This window comes from Carassius carassius, chromosome 34 (genome assembly GCF_963082965.1).
Source record: "Carassius carassius chromosome 34, fCarCar2.1, whole genome shotgun sequence".
Lineage (NCBI taxonomy): Eukaryota > Metazoa > Chordata > Actinopteri > Cypriniformes > Cyprinidae > Carassius > Carassius carassius.
Window position 1 is genome coordinate 12,589,139 of NC_081788.1, and position 17,808 is coordinate 12,606,946.

The window sequence follows — 17,808 nt, forward strand, 5'->3', positions numbered from 1 at the left end:
ACACAGAAACTTAAGTTTAAGTTCACTAAGACAGCAGCAAAACATCACATACTTAGGTTAGTGGTTCTCAACCAATGGGCCAGGAAAGATAGCTTGGAGATATTAAAAATAATAATAAATAAGGGGGAAAAGCAAGATGAGATAATCGACTTCAGGGCAGAGCAGAGCTTACCTTGCGGTGGCATGGAGCTGGCAGGGGGAGTCGTGCCTGAGGAGTTCTGGACAGGCACAGCCTGAGGTATGGTAGGCATCACCATGGCCGGCCCCTGTGGCCTGAGAAGAGACTGCCCAGGGGCTGACACAATTTGCAAGATGTTGCCTAAAGCAGGCACATAAATGTATGAGCTTCACATTGAGCCATGTGAAGAGGATTGACTAAACACTCATAAAACCAGCTGACACAAGAGACTGGATATGGAAGTGAATGAGACAGAGAGAGGATGAATATGGGCTGGACATTACCGAGTGTACCTTGGAGCTGCAGGGGCTGGCCCGTGGTGAGCTGTCGCAGCTGACTTGGAGACAAGGTGAACTTGTTGCCCTGGAACTGCAGGGTCACAGGGGTCTCTGGCTGGGCAATCCGACCCTGCCCAACCAACTGAGCAACCTTCACTACATCTCCACCTTCAGTAGAAAAAAACTCTTGTTAAATGATTGTTGTAAAAAATTGTAAAAAAGTGGCTGACATTTTGTCTCTGAGAAAGAAAGAACATTTTAGTTAGTTTCGGAGTGAGCAAGGAAAGGGACATGCACAACCACAGTGTGTTAAACAGGAAGAATGACACTTTTTCCTCAAACAAAACCTTACAAAAAAAGCCTGAAACAAACAAAATGAAACCAGACTGATTCATTTAGCAGAGCAAAACAACGTGGGAGAAAATCTTTGTTTAAAAGGTTTTTCATGTAACAATGGTTACATGTGACATGGGGAGCAGGCCCACAAGCTTGACGCTCTTTACACCCACAGATAGACGACAAAATAAACGGCTCTGAAGAAAAGCTGCACTGAAAAGATAGGGAAGCAAAACCGTATTATAAAGCTTCTGGATCATCCTTCAGCTGTACTGCATGAAAAACAAAGCGATTAGTCAATTAAAATGCAGAAGGAAAAAAGAATAGAAAAACAGAATACATTTGTCATAAAAGAAGATGTGAATAAACTAAAGGCAGCGGGTGCAGTCCGGAGAAAGATCTGGAGGGTTCATGCTTGTTTGTGAAGGGCAAGGAGAGAAACCAGCATAGGTCATCTGCTGAAGATTTTCTGCACTTCAGATCACACTGGAAATACGCCAGATTTATGGCTGAATTTGAGATGAATATCACTATTAGTTTCTGTGGTGGATCTCTGTATGCCTGTTTGCCCACTTCAGCAGAAGCCATACCGTAGTCTCTGATCTTCACTGCGGTCGTTTGCTTGGGAGCACGATAAGAAGGAAACAGGTGCACGAGGGACAGGGCACAAAGGAGAGGGCCTATCTGCGGTGGGTGATCATGAGGCCACTTACTAGGCAAGCGTGCCTGGGCCTGGGAGCTGAGCACCAGCCTCTGGGGTACCAAACTGGGCAGGAGGGGGTGGGCGGAAGGGGCAGACATAGTGGTGACCCCTGTCACACCTGCAGCCAGAGGGGTAGAAAGGGGGTTAGGGGTGGCACCTGTTAAGAGTGATCCCGATGAGCTGCTGATTGTGGAGGCTAAAGAGGAAAAAAGAGTTAACAGTCTAATGGGGTTGGAGGATAATTTTTTTAAATCCTCTAAATAAAATGTTATTTGGGACATACAATATTATAATGCTTTACAAAATATAGATTTTTGTTGGGAGGTGAGAAGTGCTTGCCCATGCAAGACTCACAGCTACAGTGCCAGGGCATTGCTGGGTGACTGCTTGAAGTCACCATGAAATTTTAACTGAGAATTCTTATTTATTTATTTAAATGGAATATTGCTGTTGAAACAATTCAAAAAAATCACAGCAATTAACAAATGACAACAATCCAATGAATTTCCCAAATGTCAAAATCAAGACACACCCTACATTTGAAATTGCATCGCAATTTCCATTTAATGTTGACTTTAAAGAAATAGTTCACCCAAAAATGAAAATTATGGGGTTCGGGATTCCAGTGAACCCTCAGAAAGCATAAAAAATATATGGAAATTATATTATTGTCATTTGCTAAAAGGCAGCATTCAAACAGATTTATGTATTATTTGAAATGGAAGTTTTGTATTAGTTACAATAAGTCTGGTGTCTCAACTGAAACCCAAACACTCACTGCAGATTTAGTTAGAAAGAGATTGATGGATCTCAAAATGTGTTTGATGGTGCCTGGGAGGCTCAATGTTTACACCTTTGGGAGAGATAAACCCATTAATGGCATGTTTATAGTAGTTAATGTACAATAAGCTGGCTAAAGATAACGTATTGCAGACGTCACCTTTTAGTAAGATGGCAAAAAAAAAAAACTATATACACACAAACAAAAGTATTGATGTGAGCATCATTTTAGAAAATAAGCACAACATCTACACCAAAAAGCAACTACAAAAATATCATGCCACTTCACAAAAACTTGCAGATTGTGAAACAGTTCTGGGTCTAAGTGTGGGAACAGGTTTGTGTAAGAAGTTACAGAAGAAGGGGTCTTACCATGTGCAGAAGTGGTTGTGGTAAGAGGTGCTTTGCCTCTGGGCTGTGTGCCTGGAGCTGCAGTAGCAGGGCTGGTAGTGGTGGTGGGGGCAGCAGTCACAGCAGTGGCATGGGGGGCTTGAGTGGTGCTGCTAGTCATGGGGACCAGATGACCCTCTGGTTTAGTCCCATACTGCACTGGCAGAAACAACCTGAAATTACAAATATTCTAGAGTCAGAATCAATTCATATGGCCCAATCCTGCTGTACATGTCCAAATTATAATGAAATAAAAACAACAAAATGTTAAATAAAAAAAAAAAATACCAATAATTTTATAATGAGGTGATACACTAATGTTTAGCATGAAATAAACAGCATTTAACATTTGCATTTGTATTTACTAGAAAAACATCTGTAACATGTTTATTCATTCAACAAGGATGTAATTCTATGCGTTATTCTGAAGGAAGTGACCATTTTTGGTGTAAAAACAGGAGCATCAACATCAGTATTTTCAGTGTAATATTAATTGGTCTGTCTCATTTAAAGATATTATGTCCTGTTAATATAATTACAGAAATCAGTGTGACTATGATAGGTTAGTGTTCAGAGCTGATAGGGCTGCACAGATGGACTGCACCTCATGGGTTTGATCTTGCATGGTCTGGGTCTGGCTGGTGGGTCGTGCCCACTGTAGATCTCTTCGATCAGCTGTTTGGTCATTCTGAGTTTTGGCAGAGCCTCCTCAGCCTCGTAACGGGTCAGTTTTCCCTCATTACTGATCAAGTCAAACAGTGACATATCTACAGTCTGGAAAATAAAAATAAAACAGCCCATCATTCAACAAATATTTTTATTCTATATTCCACATTCCAAGTGTTTATTTCTCTTCCTTACCTTCCACTGGTCCAGCTGCAGGGCTGTGAGCAGTAACGATGGGGTGTTGTACTGCAGTGGTTGACATATATACGAGTTGTGTGTGTCTCTGGGCTGGATCAGGTCTGGATGGTTGCAGATCTTCTGCAGCTGCATAAGAACCTCCAGGACTCTGACAAAATGTCCTGTCTTCAGTGCTTCCTGTGCACTTGAGGGCAGCAGAAAAGCAAAATACCACTCAAAACAGATGAACTGTTTTTTAAGGTGGGTTCTAATGCCATTTCATACATTCAGAGAATTTTTTTACACTGTTAAAGAGTTGGATTCTCATGCTTAACAGGCCAGGTTTAAAAAAAAAAGGAGTTAGACATATGACAGAGTATTTCTGTGCCAGGTACACTCCTTCAGGTGAAAGTTCATGATGTCTTGGGAGGTTCCAGCGATAAAAGATACCAGTCATGAGCTGGAATCGCAGATGGTAAATAAAACTGCATCAAATTTCTGTGTTTTATTGCCAATCGGCGAGTGCATGTAATGCAAACAACTTTCTTTTCTAAATTTGATCAAACTAAAGACTCTTAAGAGATATGAGTGATGCAATACTACTATATAGGTACTTAAGTTTAACATGAGATTTGCAGAAGCTGTGTGTGTGTGTGTTATGTCCTCTTTAAGATTGCATTTAGCTGAGCGTGTTCTGTGCTGACCTGGGCTGGATGAGGATGTCCTCATACATGCTTTTTTGCCTCTTGGACAGACGACACTTGAGAATGTGCTCATACTTCTTAGGCATTTGCTTCTCCACGTCTCTCTTGGAACGGCGCAGGATGAAGGGCTGAATCACCTACAGCAGACAGGAGGAAAACAAAACTATGATTTTGGTGCTCGGGCAAGGTCTTTAACCAAAAGAGCAAGATTCTGTGGTGAAAGTCACCAGAAACACCTCCCAGCACGCCTCACCCTGTGCAGTCTGATGACCAGTTTGTGGCAGTAGTCCTGGTTCTGATCAGTGCCGGGTTTGATGGGGAAGTTGAGGTATGGGTGAGTGATTCCAGGCAGGAGGAAGTGGATCATGGTCCATAACTCTTTCAGAGTGTTCTGCAGAGGTGTGTTGATTAAGAGGATCCTCTGCTGACTGTTGAGAAGATGCACATGAAAAGATTCATATTAAACAGCAATTGAAATACATTAATACACACAAAGTAACTTCAATGGTATTAATATTTTGTGCATCCCTAGTAAACAGCTGTTGCAAAAGATCAATCTACAATTTTTTTCTCTTATTCCATGGATTTCACCTGTTACCAGTGTTTTTTCTGCCATCACAATGAGCGTGCAGCTGCAAGTGACGTCACTATGAAACCTACTCCAGTTTGTTTAATACTCTGTTTTCATGAATATAGCAAAAACTGTTAATCCACTTTATTTTTCCAGATTTATTTTATTTTTACGTTCAGTATTATTTTCTAACAGGGCAAGGAAAAACAAGACTTAGATAAGTAATAAACTGCATTTCCAAATCAATATTCACCAATATTGTCTTAGTCTTATGATGCAAATTGTATTTTGTGGTCCTTTGCATTTTATGTGGTTTAAATGTGGCCGCTGGGCCTCTGAACTGGAGTACTTCTGCTGTAAAGAAACCAGCTGCATTGTTCCTTACCTTTTTAAGTTGAAGATGGTCTCCCAGTGTTTCTGCGTCATGTTTTTGATGAGCTGCACCTCGTCTAGCACCAGGTGCCTCCAGCGCCTCCTCAGGAAGTGAGACTGATCTTTCAGCAGGAGCTTGTATGAAGTCACACACACGTGGAAGCTGTTGGGCTCACACCACCGCTGCAAACATTACACAAATTAACCGGGAAAGTGAGAACAGACAAAAAAAAACATGGAAAAATGTGCCCACTCAATCATCAAGGATCTCGATGGCCTACAAACTGATATGAAAAAAAAAAAAAAGCTTGGCCACAGGAACAGGGGTGGATAGACAGTGGCAGTATGAGAGAGTACATAGCTTTCTCTGGTTCATACCGATCTCTTGTGTCTGCGCTGCCTCCTGCTGCCAAGGTACAGGAGTATCTTCAGTCCAGGACACCAGCGTTTGAACTCCATCTCCCAGTTCAGCAGCTTACAGGTCCTCACCACCACTAAATGTGGTCCCCAGATACCTGCAGCAACCACAAGACAGCAGAATGTGTTGGATTTCATTCTTAAAAATACAACAAACAAATAATTTAAGAAAACCAGATATTATAATTTCTACAAAGGTGGCAAATGTGGTTGTTGGTGGTACCCTGGTTGCAGGCAAGGTGAGCAAAATAAGCCACAGTCTGTACAGTTTTGCCAAGGCCAGTTTCATCTGCCAGGATGCCGTTAAGGTTTTTGCGGTGGAGGCTTGAGAGCCACTCCACCCCGACCTGCTGGTACTCTCTCAGAGAGCCATGCAGCAGAGCAGGAGGAGAGGAACGACTCTGAAGGGAAACGGTTCATGAGTCATAAGACAATCAGACACGGAGACCACTTTGAGTTAAACAACTGCTCAACTGAATCTTAAATCTTCATGTTTTAAACAGTCCCTGTGAGTAAGAGCGTAAATGACTCACAGTTAGAGTGGTCCTGGCGCTGCCTTTGGGGAGAATCAGGTCCGTTGCTGCAGCAACCTCAGCGATATCTTTTGTGGGTTTCCCATCAGGGCCAAAAGCCTTCCGCTCAGCCCCACGGTACTGATCCATGCTCAGCAAAGACTCTATCAGCACTGCATCATGTGGACTGGCCAACGGAGAATGCTTGTCTGAACAGAGAAGAGCACAAACGGTTACTGTATCATCAAATCAATATACTGTCAAAAGTATTAATTTATTTGAATTCTTTTGTATTTCAGGGATTTTTTGGGGCTCTAAAGTTAGTTCTTAAGCAGTAGATGTACACAAACCATCAGCTTCCTCTCGGTCTTCATCTTCGCTCTGGCTGGAAGGCTGCGGCCACTCGAAGCCCTCTGCGTAAGCACCAGCGTACTGCTTCACCAGATCATCCAATGGCACTTCAGCTACAAGACAAAGACACAGTTTCTAGCAGTGGCTGTGCCATATGAGTTTTCAATGGCTGATAACTAAAATTTAAGAATCAGTATTACAAATTTCAGTCTATGTCTAAACATGCAACACTCTATGCTCCTTCATAGTCTGATATATTTCCAAAATATTGAGGAGGATAACAAAAAATGTATTACTGTTTAAAGACATGCCCATAAGTTTAACATGTAAAACGTACCTTCTTTTGTTAATTCGGCCAGCTCTGCTTTCTGATCAGCTGCCACCTCCATCGCCTCCTGCTCCTCTATTGTACTTTCCTCATCTTCAACTGCAAAACAACAATGGAGCAATCAACAGCATGCACACAGAGAAGGGTAAGGCAACTATGTTTAAATATAATATGTACCCTCTACATCAGAAAGAGAGGTGCTCGACTTTCTCTTTCGGGATGGGCCAGTGTCCTGCTGTAAGGGGAAAAAAAGAGAAGAAAAATTGTCAAGAACAATGAGAGGATGAGAGAAGCAGTAATGAGGCTGGATCTCGGAGAACTCATGGAGAAGATCTTACCCCTTTACTCTCTTTATCTGACTTCTGTCCAGATGACTGGGTCACTTTAGCACACTGGCCTGTTGCAAAACAAAGTCTCTTCTGAATTAATAATCTCTGACAACGTCTGAACATTCAGTTAAGACATGTCAGATAACATTACTTAATCTCACCTTTACTCGCAGCCTTCTGCAAGTTAAGAACTTTTTGTCGTTTGTCATAGATCTCAAAACGCAGCTTGATTTCCACAACCTGTGGTAAGACAGAGAAAAAAACGCTCTTTATGAGGAACTAATACAAACCTTGACATACAGTGGAATAGCATTGATCACAGTTAGAATTTCTGTATAAATGTGAATAATAATACTAAATACAATGCATTATTCTGTATCTGACCCACACCGAGTGAAAGGCAATGAACTCAAACACAGGTGAATGCTTCTGAGGTTGCTGAACATGTTAAGACCCGCACAAAACAATTCCTTGATTTTATTATTCTTATTCATATTATTTTAACTTTTATTTCTCAATTTGGTTCCAATACTAAAGTATAAGTCTGTGTTGTTATTGTTAACTAAAACTAAAGTTAGTTTTTGTTAACTAAAACAAAGCAAAATAAAAATTTAAACAAACAAATAATAAATAATAATAATAATTTAAAAAAACGTACAAATGACAGAAAAAAATAAAAAAAATCTGTCTTGGCGACTAACTGAAACAAAATTAGTTTAAGTTGAAGTACTAAAATGACCCAAACTGAAATAAAATGAAATGAAAATATTAATAAAAACTATTATGATACTAAATTAACACTAGTATAAATTGTATGTGTAAATGTACCTGTTCAATATTTGACCAGAAAGAGTCAACCCCACAGGCGATAGTGCTGGCAATCTGCCGCAGCCTCATCTCCTCTTCCCGCTTCTCACGTTCTTCCGTGGTCTTCTGTTCAACATGGTAACGTGCACATGTGCGCACAAGCTAAAGAGAGAGAGATCAAAGTTTAGAGAATCAAAGGTGAATTTTAGCCTGCTCTATAATGAATGGTCACTGGCACTAGAACATGTGGCCAAATATAATGAGGTTCCAGCTGACCTCTACATCAGATAAACACACAACCGGCTGTGTAAATACTGCCTGAGAACTTTCTATCATCACAGACTGAGTGCGTTTCTTCTCACCTTCTTGGCAGCAGCCATCTTCCAGCGCCTTTCCTGGGCAAAGTCAGCAGCCATCCACTGCATCTCCTCCAGCAGGTAGTCCCACAGGGATTTGGGCCTGCAGGTCTCCTGCAGCTTGGGTAAGCGGCTAGCTGACCACTGCCCTTCTTTACGGAGCTCTGCAATGCGCTGGTGCACATGACTCTCCTACAAAGACAAGTTACAATCTCTTGTCAGACATCATAGGCAGCACATACTACAAAATGTGCTACTTTAATGCATACTAAAAAAGATCTTCTTCTGCGAATTCTCACCAGCTTGGCTTGCTCTGCTTGCTTGTCCTGAGAGCATTCTTGTGAGTTTTGCCCAACTGGACTCTGACCCAGACTGGATATTTTCAGCCCGGTGGTGCCATTCGTGGCAGCGAGTTTGGACTGGGCGGCAGGAGAGAGGCTGGGGCCAGTGCTGGGGGTGCGGACCGGGGCAGAAGGGTGTGGGGAGGGGAGAGAGGACGGGGATGTTAGAGGAGCAGGAGACATGGCAGGGTTGGAGAGAGAGTTGCACATCAAACGCTGGGCAGGTTGGGAGGAATCTGATCCAGGACGCACAAGTGCCACAGTCTAAAAAAGGGTGATAGAGAGAGAGAGAGAGAGAGAGAGAATATGAACTGTAACAAAATCTTTTGTAAGTAGGGCTATGCTAAATATTGAACAATCATGATATAGTCAATGATTTTGGTGTTGATATAAAAATTTTATATTGTGATGAGTTTACTGCACTTTCTATTGGCCTATTAAGATGGTCTCATCAGAAAAATTGTATGATTATTTCTATGCAGCAGAGGTTTTAATTTATCTGATTAAAACATCAGCAGCACAAATGGCTTAAGAGATTGATTCATTTTTCAAACTGCCCAGTTGGTAGGGCTGTGTATCACCAGCAAAGTCACAATACTATACAGGACTGCACTACATTTCACCTCAGTAAAACTAAATTTGTTTATTAAACACGGCATACTATAGGGCTGTTGCTAACTATTGGCAGAGCAGGCAGCTGACCTCTGCGATATGAAGGGCAATATAGGTAATGGCATATGTTTAATGTTTACATTGGGCACTCCCCACCAGCTATTCTGATTGTTTGCATTTTGTTTTTAAGCCCATAAATTAAACATTTACTCATTCTCATAAATGTATATGGTAATGTACTCATACTTATATATATATATATATATATAAAAAATCATCTTTATATTGCTTAAAAAAAAATTACAACTAGAAGAGTTCTAAACTAATGCACTGTCTTCACTGTATCGCTCACACACACACGTTTAGTCACACACAGATTACGCTGCATGCACACACAGACATTCTACTTAGCCCTGACCCGCAATTTTATCAATAAAATAGCTTAACTGCTCAAGAGCTACATTATCTTTCTCAACAAGGAGCTGGTAACATAATTGTTTCTAAAGGAATTAAAGCCACAGCTCTGAAAAAGTAAAAATTTTATATTTTTACTGTATTTTACATATAATAAACTCTCTGTCTAAAATATAACGTCACAACAATAAAATGTTTTACATTTTCTTGGTGAAAGAAGACAAAAAAAAAAACTAGCCAATTCAAAGAGAAAATATGCTGAATGTTCCATTTGGTTCAAGTCTTGTCCAATTGTTCATTTGCATTTTCACTGTGACAGTTTTGGTAAATTATTTTTTCCTTCTATTTAATTTAGTGAAACATGGAAAACACGCTTTATTTGAGATTTTATAGTTTTACTGTACATACCAATTACTTCACCTATATTTCCCAGTGTTTATTGAAACTGTATATAAAGTGTTTTCATTCTCCAAAGGGAGACAGACCAAAATCTAGAGTGGCAATCAGAAACTTTTATTACTACCATCATAAGCAGAACTAGCTTTTTTAAACCAAGCAGAAAACTTTTCAATGTGGTCAGTGAGGTTTCTGTGTGCCTAAATGCCTTTCAGCATACTCACTGCCTGTCCAGGCTGCATGACCGACTGCTGCATCTGTAGGTGGAGCCCTGACTGCATCTGCTGAAGCTGTGCCTGCAGCTGCGCATGTGGGTTGACTGGAGCCAGCACGGCCCCAGCAACCTGTACCTTCACCTGGAGCTGACCACCAGCCACCGGAGTCTGCTGGTCCACCAGCATGGCCTGGCCCTGGGACAGGGAGAGAGGCAGGCCAGCCATAGAGAGCCCGCCCTGGGGGAGGCGGCCTGGAAGCTGTGGGGGTGGTGTGTGAAGACTGGCGGCGTTCTGGACAGGGGGACCTTTGGACGGGTCGTACTGCTGCTGATTCTGTTTCTGCCCACCAATCTGGACTGTTTGTGGGGTCGGGGGCATGCCTCCTGTTATGAGGGGCAAGATGAAGGAAACAAAGCAGAGAGAGGAAACAGAAGAGACAAAGATAGAGGGATATGGAGGGCAAGGAAGAGTTCCACAGAAGGAGAAAGTGAAGAATTGGAAAAACGATATTTTGTTTTAGCTCATGTCTGTTTACTGACAAAATTACAGCGTTCTCTGCACATGTTTTTTTGCAAATATTTCTTTATAAACACCTCGAAAGCCCATACTGAAAGTTTAAAATGTTGTTTTTGACACTTTATATAACACTTGATACCTAAAGTCATTTTAATTGTTTTTAAATATAAAGTGAAAAGAACATGTCTGAGTCATCGTTCACCTGCACATTAGAAATATGAAATTATACTTGAAAAATACAAAGATTAGTATTATTATTAATTATTAATTTAACTGGATTATTATATTACATTTCACTCCAATTCACATTTCCTTAATGTTTGATAATATTTATGATCCATTTATAATTATTAAATAAAAACATTGACATAATAATGTAATTTTCATTTTAACATTTGACAATATTTACACATTTTTTGTTGATGTAAAAATTTTAAACTGCCTGCAACTTGTTGATTTATAAAAAAAAAAAAAAAAAAAAAAACTAATCACAGAATTTAAATAAATCACTACAATACAGTACTGTAATTAAGATGTTTCACTGTCATGAAATTAGTTTTGCATCGCTTAAGATTTTATGGTTCTAGAAATCTATTATGATTTTAGGGTGCAATAAAACTCAGACATGATTTTACCCATTTGTATTTTTCAACTAAACTTCTTTTGATTTCATGGGTATGATGTTATGGATCACCAGCAATGTGTTACACAATGCTGGAGAAAAGGGAACATTAATGAAAAATACTGTTCATGTCACAATGATTACATAACAAAAATCAAGGAAGATTTACACGTTCTAATGAATGAAAATTAGAACTCGTAAATGTGAAAATCAAAATATTTCGTTCAATGCTTAAGAATACTACTATGAAAAACAATCAATCATGCATTACCATTGAACTATTCATAAGTGGAAAAGTCTAAATATAAAATGAAAAATAAAAATCAAGGAAACAAAATAAAACAAAAACAGGAGAAGAACTAAAAAGAAAAAAAGTGCACAGAAAGGTAATGGACACGACTGAAGCACTAACACACTTCATGAACATGCATGAAGCAGATCATGTCTGGAGTGAATACTGGAGCCACACAACAGCAAAGCAGAGGGTACAGCAGAGGAATGACAAGGGAAGTTTAGCACAGAAGAAGGTAAAGCCCAGCTGTAAACACTAAGAATCTCCCTCTTTTAGCATTTTATCATGAGCTAAATTAACAACTACATCAATTATGTCTCAACTCCGAAGGTTTTTTAAGGTTAACCTGCTTGTTTGTAAGACCTTTCCCGAGCGCCACTTTTAGCTCCTCACCATCAGGTCATGAAGGAATGTTCTAGAAACCGAAGATGTAGATGGGAACTGAAAATATGGTGATGAAAAAAACGAGAAGAAACTAAAATAACTTGCTACATGAAGGGAACCAAGACTGAAAATGCATTTAGATTCCAAGTTTGAAATACAGTAAATTTAGGGAAGCGAAGGAGGAGCTCTGCAGGATCAGGAGAGGAGATGTTAACTATAAAACAGCAGAACTAAACACAAAACACTTCTATGTGAAACAGGACATCCCAGTAGACAGTTTGGGGTGCATCATCCGATGAGCCCGGGATGGAATCAGAGATGCCATTATGGCAAAGAAGAACGTAAACGGATGAGGTGAATGGCTCAAGGAAATAATGGGCAAATCATAAATGAAAAAGATGTGATGTCTTCCAATTTGATCTTCAGCTGTATCTTCTGCCCAGCTGTCCCTCTGATGGTTTGAGAAAGATTTTAAATGAGGGCTAAGTCTGAATGGAGTCCCAATAAGTGGATCACAACTGGTAGATGATGCTTGGAAAAAAGGTGGGATCAACTTTGGGTACTCTGGAATGAACCCTGACCTCCAGCAGCACTGAATAACAGTCACAAGAGCGGATCTGTCCCGAGACGCAGCGGCGCTCCTACCTTGCGCTGTCGGCATGAGCTGCTGGAGGGGAACGCCGGGAGATCCTAAAGGAGTTACAGCGGGGTGCTGGAATATCATCCCATGCCGACCCACTTCCATCCGGGACCTCTTAGCCTGATCTGGGATGCAAAACACACAATACCCTCAAAACGCCTCCCTCCCAGAAAATGAGATATAGAACAGGAAAAACCAAAAGAAGGAGAGAAAACACTTGGCACATGGCAATGATGTTTGCACACCAGCAGGTAGCTTTTGGGAAGCTCCGCTCCCCCTTTTCTGGATTACAGGATTCAAACACAGAGCTGGGAAGAGATGCTGGATACTGAGTAAGCAGAAGCGAATTGGAAGAAGAGAGAAAAAAAAAGGAAGAACAGCAAACGGAAAAGTAGAAAACAAAAAGGGGGAATAAAGAAACAACTGAAAACCAAACAGGCTTCCACCTTTGCCCTTTGTCGCCGTCGCCCTACCTGCTTGTGCCATGGCCTGCTGCCGTTTGAAAGTTTCCATGTCCACAGGGTTCGAGATGCTGCCACCTGTCACCCCGGCATGGGTCTATGAGACCGAAAACAAACCAAAGTGAGAATCTCATTCACACAGAGCACAAACTGTACCGTTCGCCTTAACTAAAATCTTGCGATTACGTCTAAAGTCACAATTCTGTCAAAACACATAATGAAAGCACTATCATACTGAATGTTACAATTTCATGTTCCTAGTAAGGAAGCCTCCATCACCTGGAACTGCTGCGGAGCAGAGAACGCTGCAGACACGTTGGGTGGGAGTTGTGTAGCTATAGCAACAGGAGTCACCGTCTGTCCATCCTTTCCAGTCACTACTTTCACCTGAGAGGTTGTCATAGAAACAGATGAAAGCTACAAAGCCACAGAAAATACATTTTGATATTTCCAAATGAAAAAGAGACCAAGAAAAGTTGTTTTGTTGTTCACATGAAAATCATTTTTAGAATCTGGATCTATTCATTTATTTAAAATATATTCATTTCTATGACTATTTTAGGAATATTCACATTTGAAAGAAATTAATATTTTCTTCAAAAAGAATGCATTAAATTGATCAAAAGTGACAGCAGAGTTACATAAGAATTATTTCATATTTCTTTTCAACTTTCTATTCATCAATCAATCCTCAAACAGATTTTTACCAAAAAAATTCTCAAAAATATGTATCACAGTTTCCACAACAATATGAAGCAGCAAAACCATAATAGGAAATGTTTCTTGAGCAGCAAATTTGTTGATTTCAGAAGGATTGTGTGACATGCAAATGTAACTTTGCCATCATTGAAAATTTATTGTAGGTAAGAGCCAAGTGCATTTTTTTTTTTTACCTCATCATTGATGACCTCAGACTGCTCTTCCTCCTCCTCTTCATCTTCAAGGTCAAGATCATTTTGCCTCAGGTAGGTGAAAAGAGGCACACAAGGCTTTTTCTTAAAAGCAAGGTAGTCCATCATGTTCCCTTGCAGATGCTGCAGGAAAAAGAGCTCAATCAGGTACTCCTTAAACACATCCTTCAGACTCTCCATCTTCTTTGCATGATGCTCCAGACACTGCTTCCTCAACTGTGCTACTTCTGGATTTGAGGGTGCAATCTCCTCCAGCTTCTTCGACTGCATCTTCTTCATGCTGGTGGGGGTGAGGGACTGATTGGCGAGGCCCTGGGGAGGGTTGCTCCTGGATGGGCTGGATGGAGGGATTGCAGATGGGACCCCATAAGAGGCAGACGCTGGGGCCGCCACACCAGCCACAACGCCTTGCCCCGTCTTCTCAAAAATCATGGGACGCGCTAACTGGCCTTGGATGATGCTACTGATCTGAGGAGGCAGATTGGAGGTGGTGATGTGCCCAGGGCTGCCCAATGTGGGGAGAGCAGCCCCTGCCGCAACAGGGCTCTGCGGCCCCAAATGGTGAATGGTGCCCCCAGTTTGAGAGTGTGGCTGGGACAGGCGTCTTTCTCTGACAGCCCCTTGTGTTCCAGGTGAGGTTAGCTGAACGGCTCCAGCTGTTGTTGGAGCCAGCTGAGCCAATCCTGTTCCATCCTGGTACACAAAATGACTACTTCCAGGTGGGCTGCCCAAGTTGATTTGCCTAACCATTATCCCTGCCTCCACAAACCTCGTCGGGCTTTGAGCGCACACTCCCAGAGCCGACCCAGGAGCGTTCGGCCTGGGCACAGCCTGTATAGGAACTGGACTGTGCTGGGTCGGACTTTGAGGCTGGATGGTCTGGGGCAAGGGTGATGTCACCACGTAAGACGAAGACCCAGACTCGAACCTCCACTGCTGAGGCTGGTGCTGAAAGCCAGGGGATGTTGGGCTCTGGAGAGGAAGAGGGGTGAGGGTGATTTGCTGGTTCCCAGAAACCATTGGTCCCACGTTCTGTAAAGTGATGTTCATGTTCTGGCCTGTGACCGGACTCCGACTCATAATGATTTGATAATTGGGAGACTGTGGTGCAGAGGGACTGGCGGACGGAGCAAAAGATGTCACCGGTGACTGGGGGTGAGCAGCATTTGCAGACTGTTGCTGTGTAACCGGCAGGGCATGCTGCTGCTGCTGTTCTTCTGCCTCAGATCCAGTGAAGGACTTGGATCTCTGAAGGTTCCTCTGCATATTTGGTGGGCCTCCTCCATGGTGCATTGCGTGCCACTTCAATTGTATTAAAAGACACTCTGTGGGGAGACAATAGTGCAATGTTTCTACCATACAAATGTATTTCGGTTGGATAAAGATATATAACTTTATACTAAATCTCAATGGAAAAAGTCATTAACAATTTGCAGAGACAGACCAATATATTGCTCAGGCCAGTTAAAGGAATAGTTCACGCAAAATGAAAATTCTATCATCATTTACCTACCCTTGTGTAATTCCAAACCTGAATAACCCTCTCTGTCCCTCCAATGAAAGCATTTGCTCCAAAACGTTCTTTAAATATGGTAAACAGTAGCTCAAATGTGCTAACTTTGTTCTTACGTCAATGCAAGCATGTTTGAGCTTCTGTTTACCATTTTTGATGTACTCTGATCAATGTTTATATGTGAATAAAAGCAGTAAGTAGATATGTTCATCAGAAAGTGATTGTGTTTCTTCAGATTCATATGGATTACCTGTACAATGTCTTTATGAAGTTTTTAATGGATGAAAGGTTTGGTGGAACTGTATTTCGACCACAAAAAGTCCAAAAAGTTTTTGAACAACATAAGACATGATAGGGGAGTAATGACAGAATACAATTTTGGGAGAACTATCTCTCTATTTAATCTCTATAATTGGTCATTCTAAGATTTTCATCCTCATATAATGATCTTGTAATAAACTGAAGTGTTATTACCTATATATCTACAAACAACCTTATTAGTAGATAGTAAACATTTTCCTTTTTCTTTTTTATTCAACACATTTGTTTAAAAATATATTATTGACTACCCAGATGTCTAAATATCAGTATCAGCCATTGAAAATAATTACTTTCATCTACTAAATCCATCACTCATCCAAGGCGATTTACAATACACTTATTATAAGGACAAGGGTTTAAACAAACACACACACATACAGTCGTGGCCAAAAGTTTTGAGAATTACATACGTATTGGAAATTGGAAAAGTTGCTGCTTACAAAAATAAACAAAAACCCACTAATTCTGACAAACTCCAAGAAGTGATTATGAAAGAATGGGTTGCTATCAGTCAGGATTTGGCCCAGAAGTTGATTGAGAGCATGCCCAGTCGAATTGCAGAGGTCCTGAAAAGAAGGGCCAACACTGCAAATACTGACTCTCTGCATAAATGTCATGTAATTGTCGATAAAAGCCTTTGAAACGTATGAAGTGCTTGTAATTATATTTCAGTACATCACAGAAACAACTGAAACAAAGATCTACAAGCAGTTTAGCAGCAAACTTTTTGAAAACTAATATTTATGTAATTCTCAAAACTTTTGGCCACGACTGTATATACTGACCATACAGCAAATATTAACTTGATTGTTTATATTGTCGCACCTATTATCGCCAGAAGAAATCTTTTAAATGCGACTACAAGACATGAAGATATGGAAAATTAAACATTAACATCATGATTTATTATTATTATTAAACAATGAACACTGAAAAAGAGCCATACAAATAAAATTAACTTGACCTGAACATTCAATACAATTTATACTGTATCGATAAGCTATTGGTTGTCATCTATTCCACCTCTCACAGAAAATCATGATGGGGAGGGGATATATTTAACATAGGTACATTTTTAGCAAGGAATAAAGCCCACTGATGGATTGACAACACTGTGTTTACTGCTAGTTAAAGCCCTCTCTGCTCTTAAGACTGGCTGACACAGTGACAGTTAACAAACCCGCTTATCAAGCCCTAGCTCCTCTTGTCCAGTGAGAACACGTTTAACACACCCGTGTGTGTGTGTGTGTTCTTTGAGTGTGTGCAGTGGAGTAGAGCACGCGGAGCAGAATGTTTGAGTTTCCGCTCGCGGAGCATTAGCTCGTCTGCTAAACACAAACATCAACACGCGCCACTTACTGTAAAATCACCGTCCTGCGCTCCGAACATCCACTTCAGCGCTATCTTCAGAATCTAAGTGACAACACACATGCGTGTTTCCAATCTCACGGACACAAAAGTCCAATAAAGCTGTTATAAGCGTTTGACAGATATATCTGTGTGAAACATGGCGATAGATTGATTTTTTTTTTCTTTCTTCTCCGAATACCCGGAAACACTCGACTCACAGCATGACGCTTCCTTGACTGACGGGCTCTTTGCCCTATCTCGTCACAGAAGAAAGCGTGACGTGTGTTTGAGGGCGGGCCTACTGTAGGTTTAGCTTCCCTTCCTCTGCTGCACGATCTACTAAGCGCGTTATAAATTAGTAGAAATTATGTACATCTTTAACCATATGAATGAACCCTAAAACACACGTTTTTTTAAAACTTGGCAACATAAAATTATTTTAACATTTCCTGCATAATTTACCAGGAAATATTATTTTCTTAATTTCGAGAACCCACAACTCATCTAGTTTACAGACAAGATTTTACATATTAGAATAATTTGAAATGAATCAACATACACAGTG

General features: G+C 40.8%; 1 protein-coding gene across 3 annotated transcripts in view; it reads right to left on the minus strand.

Annotated features, from left to right (window-relative positions):
* LOC132114417 (E1A-binding protein p400-like) overlaps window positions 1-17,440 on the minus strand; it is a 29,613-nt gene extending 12,173 nt beyond the window's left edge. For 2 of the 3 annotated variants that reach the window (XM_059522502.1, XM_059522501.1), the window contains exons 1-26: window positions 17,253-17,440; window positions 14,042-15,384; window positions 13,428-13,535; window positions 13,161-13,245; window positions 12,693-12,812; window positions 10,243-10,616; window positions 8,555-8,860; window positions 8,262-8,447; window positions 7,921-8,061; window positions 7,254-7,332; window positions 7,102-7,160; window positions 6,941-6,998; window positions 6,773-6,862; window positions 6,435-6,548; window positions 6,106-6,293; window positions 5,796-5,973; window positions 5,534-5,670; window positions 5,169-5,338; window positions 4,466-4,640; window positions 4,213-4,349; window positions 3,527-3,713; window positions 3,270-3,439; window positions 2,648-2,838; window positions 1,506-1,613; window positions 463-624; window positions 173-319 (exon numbers count right to left, since the gene is read on the minus strand). In XM_059522502.1, coding sequence (XP_059378485.1) covers window positions 173-319; window positions 463-624; window positions 1,506-1,613; window positions 2,648-2,838; window positions 3,270-3,439; window positions 3,527-3,713; window positions 4,213-4,349; window positions 4,466-4,640; window positions 5,169-5,338; window positions 5,534-5,670; window positions 5,796-5,973; window positions 6,106-6,293; window positions 6,435-6,548; window positions 6,773-6,862; window positions 6,941-6,998; window positions 7,102-7,160; window positions 7,254-7,332; window positions 7,921-8,061; window positions 8,262-8,447; window positions 8,555-8,860; window positions 10,243-10,616; window positions 12,693-12,812; window positions 13,161-13,245; window positions 13,428-13,535; window positions 14,042-15,352 — 4,981 coding nt within the window. In that variant the 5' untranslated portion in view covers window positions 15,353-15,384; window positions 17,253-17,440. The remainder of the gene's footprint in view (window positions 1-172; window positions 320-462; window positions 625-1,505; window positions 1,614-2,647; window positions 2,839-3,269; window positions 3,440-3,526; window positions 3,714-4,212; window positions 4,350-4,465; window positions 4,641-5,168; window positions 5,339-5,533; window positions 5,671-5,795; window positions 5,974-6,105; window positions 6,294-6,434; window positions 6,549-6,772; window positions 6,863-6,940; window positions 6,999-7,101; window positions 7,161-7,253; window positions 7,333-7,920; window positions 8,062-8,261; window positions 8,448-8,554; window positions 8,861-10,242; window positions 10,617-12,692; window positions 12,813-13,160; window positions 13,246-13,427; window positions 13,536-14,041; window positions 15,385-17,252) is intronic. The other variant, XM_059522503.1, reaches the window with a different exon arrangement.
* Between the last annotated feature and the right edge of the window lie 368 nt (window positions 17,441-17,808).